At 47.2% G+C, this 3,305-nt stretch overlaps 1 protein-coding gene across 1 annotated transcript in view; it reads right to left on the reverse strand.

Annotated features, from left to right (window-relative positions):
* Positions 1-1,847: 1,847 nt before the first annotated feature.
* Positions 1,848-3,305, reverse strand: part of LOC310783756 (semaphorin-3D-like) — a gene marked incomplete at its 3' end in the record, with an annotated part of 45,914 nt that continues 44,456 nt past the window's right edge. The window contains exons 12-13 of the mRNA XM_083644663.1: positions 3,244-3,305; positions 1,848-2,351 (exon numbers count right to left, since the gene is read on the reverse strand). The exon at positions 3,244-3,305 is cut by the window's right edge and continues 96 nt beyond it. Coding sequence (XP_083500789.1) covers positions 1,848-2,351; positions 3,244-3,305 — 566 coding nt within the window. The remainder of the gene's footprint in view (positions 2,352-3,243) is intronic.

The following is a 3,305-nucleotide window of genomic DNA, read 5'->3' on the forward strand; positions in this document are numbered from 1 at the left end:
GGTCGTGCTGTTACGGGATATCAGCACGGCTGTGACTATCTGTTACGGGATATCAGCACGGCTGTGACTATCTGTTACGGGATATCAGCATGGCTGTGACTATCTGTTATGGGATATCAGCACGGCTGTGACTATCTGTTACGGGATATCAGCACGGCTGTGACTATCTGTTACGGGATATCAGCACGGCTGTGACTATCTGTTACGGGATATCAGCATGGCTGTGACTATCTGTTACGGGATATCAGCACGGCTGTGACTATCTGTTATGGGATATCAGCATGGCTGTGACTATCTGTTACGGGATATCAGCACGGCTGTGACTATCTGTTACGGGATATCAGCATGGCTGTGACTATCTGTTATGGGATATCAGCATGGCTGTGACTATCTGTTATGGGATATCAGCATGGCTGTGACTATCTGTTATGGGATATCAGCATGGCTGTGACTATCTGTTATGGGATATCAGCATGGCTGTGACTATCTGTTATGGGATATCAGCATGGCTGTGACTATCTGTTATGGGATATCAGCATGGCTGTGACTATCTGTTACGGGATATCAGCACGGCTGTGACTATCTGTTACAGGATATCAGCACGGCTGTGACTATCTGTTATGGGATATCAGCATGGCTGTGACTATCTGTTACAGGATATCAGCACGGCTGTGACTATCTGTTACGGGATATCAGCACGGCTGTGACTATCGCCGGCGGAGGCGTAAAAACTATTCTACTGAAATTGACGTCTACTATTTGGCTGATCTTTGGTGCCAGCCAGGTGATGTCACCACCTGTAGTTGTACTCTAAAGAAGGTGACAAAATATCAGCCAATAGCAGATGGCGATCTTAGTAGCAGGCTTTTACCATTAGATGTCAGGCTTTACACAGATTTGGGTTTGTGGTTTAGTTACTCTTTAAATTCAGAATTTTAGTTCAAACTTGTAGCCAACTGTTTCCTGTGGCTACAAGAATGAATGCGTACAGAGCTAACAAGCCAATATGGGGAGTTGGGGACTACATCTCCATTCCCTTTTCCTTAGTATAAACTAAGATAGAGGTGTGCATTTGGGGGGGGGGGGGGGGGGGGGGGGGGTTAGGGTTAGGGAGTGTTAGCAGTGTTGCTGTCAGTCTTTTTGGGCAAATACTCTCGTCAAACTGTCAGCTGGCAATAGGCTATTTATTGAACAGTTATGATTGATGTAGCCAAACTGTGTCCTGAGTCGCTCAGTTTTGCAGCTATTGTCCAAAGTCGGACAGCTACGGTTAGCTACTGTTCTGACCAGGTCATGTTTACAACCAGGTTAATGGTATAAAACTCAAGTTTAACTTCTCATCTTTCTACCCAATATATCGGTTTATCATTCACTTTACATTTGTCTTTACCAGAGTCAGAAAAGGGACGCTATCGCCGGTCACTTAGCATGGCGCTAGGCTAGCCCTGAGCCGCTCACCTGGCGTCATGCGAACGTAAAGAAAGCAGTTAAGGCGTTAGCAGTCATTTGTGGAACATAGCTCAAGCTCGTCCCGCCACTTTCTCTCATCAGAGTCCATTTCCTCGACTATTTGGACAGTTCAATGGCCAGGTACTCATGTGACATTTGACATGTAGATTGACTCATTGTCTAAAGTATTTCCACAACACTCGCTGTTCGCTGAAATGAATACCTCACGAAAAGACCGGAAAGTGCATCAGACTGGATATGACCGACTAAAGACAATTAGAAGTGGAGGGTGACTGACACAGTGACGTTAGTATCTTCTCCCTCTGCTCTGCTCTGTCTGCATACAGTATAGGATCTAGTATCTCCCCTCCATTTGGCCCCACAGACAGACAGGGTGCCTAGATGGGACTCTCCGCCGGAGGGTAGTTCCTCCTCACCCGGGCTTTTCGGCTCTCCTGTTTCAGCTTCAGAGTGCGGAGCTTCTGCTGCCGGCGCTTCTCTCGGTACCACAGGTGCTCGCAGTAGTCGTCCGCGCTCAGACTGTTGCTCCCCACCATGTGCATGTCCTTGTAGCTCCTGGGAGGAAGCTGGGGGTGGTGCTGCTGCTGGAGCAGCCAGGAGTTCCTGTGTGCCGCCGGTGTGTTAGGGGGGCCCGCCTGTCCGAGCAGCAGCCCAGCAAAGCCCACCCCTCCTGGGGGGACCCTCCCCGGCGGGACGGGTCCTCCCGAGGCCGGGTGCAGGCTGTGGTTGGGGATGACGTGCAGCCGGTATCGGGCCAGCACTTGGCTGTAGGAGTGCTCCTGGCTGCTGCAGGTGTAGAGGCCCGTGTCGCCCGGCTCCAGGCGTTGAACCAGCAACCCTCGCTTCATGTGGAGGGAGCGCTCGTCATCGCTCAGAGGAAGCTGAACGCAGAAAGAGGACGGGACAAAGAGATGAAGTGTGACTGTTCAAGTCTTTGATCATGTATATGATGTATATGATGTATATGATGTAGTGTACATGTACAGCAGTGGTTCTCACAGTGGGGTCCGGGGACCCCCAGGGGTCCTTGAGGGGGTTCCAGGGGGTCCCCAGAAAAAAGGCGAATCATTTATTTTCACTATAATTCCATCCATAAGTAACACAATGACAGAATGTGTGACTATTTTGGTGATGGGTTTCATACACTTTCTGTAATAAAACATCTAAAAGCAAAAATCGTATCACATGGGAGACCCTGGCACAAAATCTTTTCAAATGTCTGTGTCAGTTTAGGGGTCCTTGATGTGAAAAAGTTTTAGAACCACTGGTATACAGTATGATATGGTATGTATACAGATCCTTTCCAAAGAAATTGAATATCATGGAAAAGTTATAATAATTCCTTTGAAAAAGTGAAACTTTCATAGATGATGACTTTCATTACATACAAAGTGAAATATTTCTAGCCTTTTATTTGTTTCATCTTTCATAATTTTGGCCTACAGCTCCAGAAAACCCCCAAAACAGTATTTCAAGAAATTAGAATAGTGTGAAGAAAATCAGCAGTTACTTCTCAGTTATGACTGACTCCAGCCTCAGTCCACTCCCTCTGAATCTCTGCCAAATTTTTGAATCGTCTTTGCTTGACAATCCGCTGAAGCCCACGGTCATCCATGGTATTTCCATGATATTCAAATATTTTGGAAAGGATCTGTATACAGTATGATGTGGTATGTATATACTGTATATAGTATGATGTGGTATGTATATACCATCCTCTATCATCTCTTTTGAGACATGGGCCACTATGGGCAGAATATCAGCCCCACTCACCTGTCTGCTTTCCTGCGTGTGACTGAGAGTTTGCTGCTGGGTGTCCGTGTGCTGCAGCGTCC

Source organism: Poromitra crassiceps, assembly GCF_964638095.1.
Source record: "Poromitra crassiceps genome assembly, chromosome: 10".
In the NCBI taxonomy this organism is placed as follows: Eukaryota; Metazoa; Chordata; class Actinopteri; order Beryciformes; family Melamphaidae; genus Poromitra; species Poromitra crassiceps.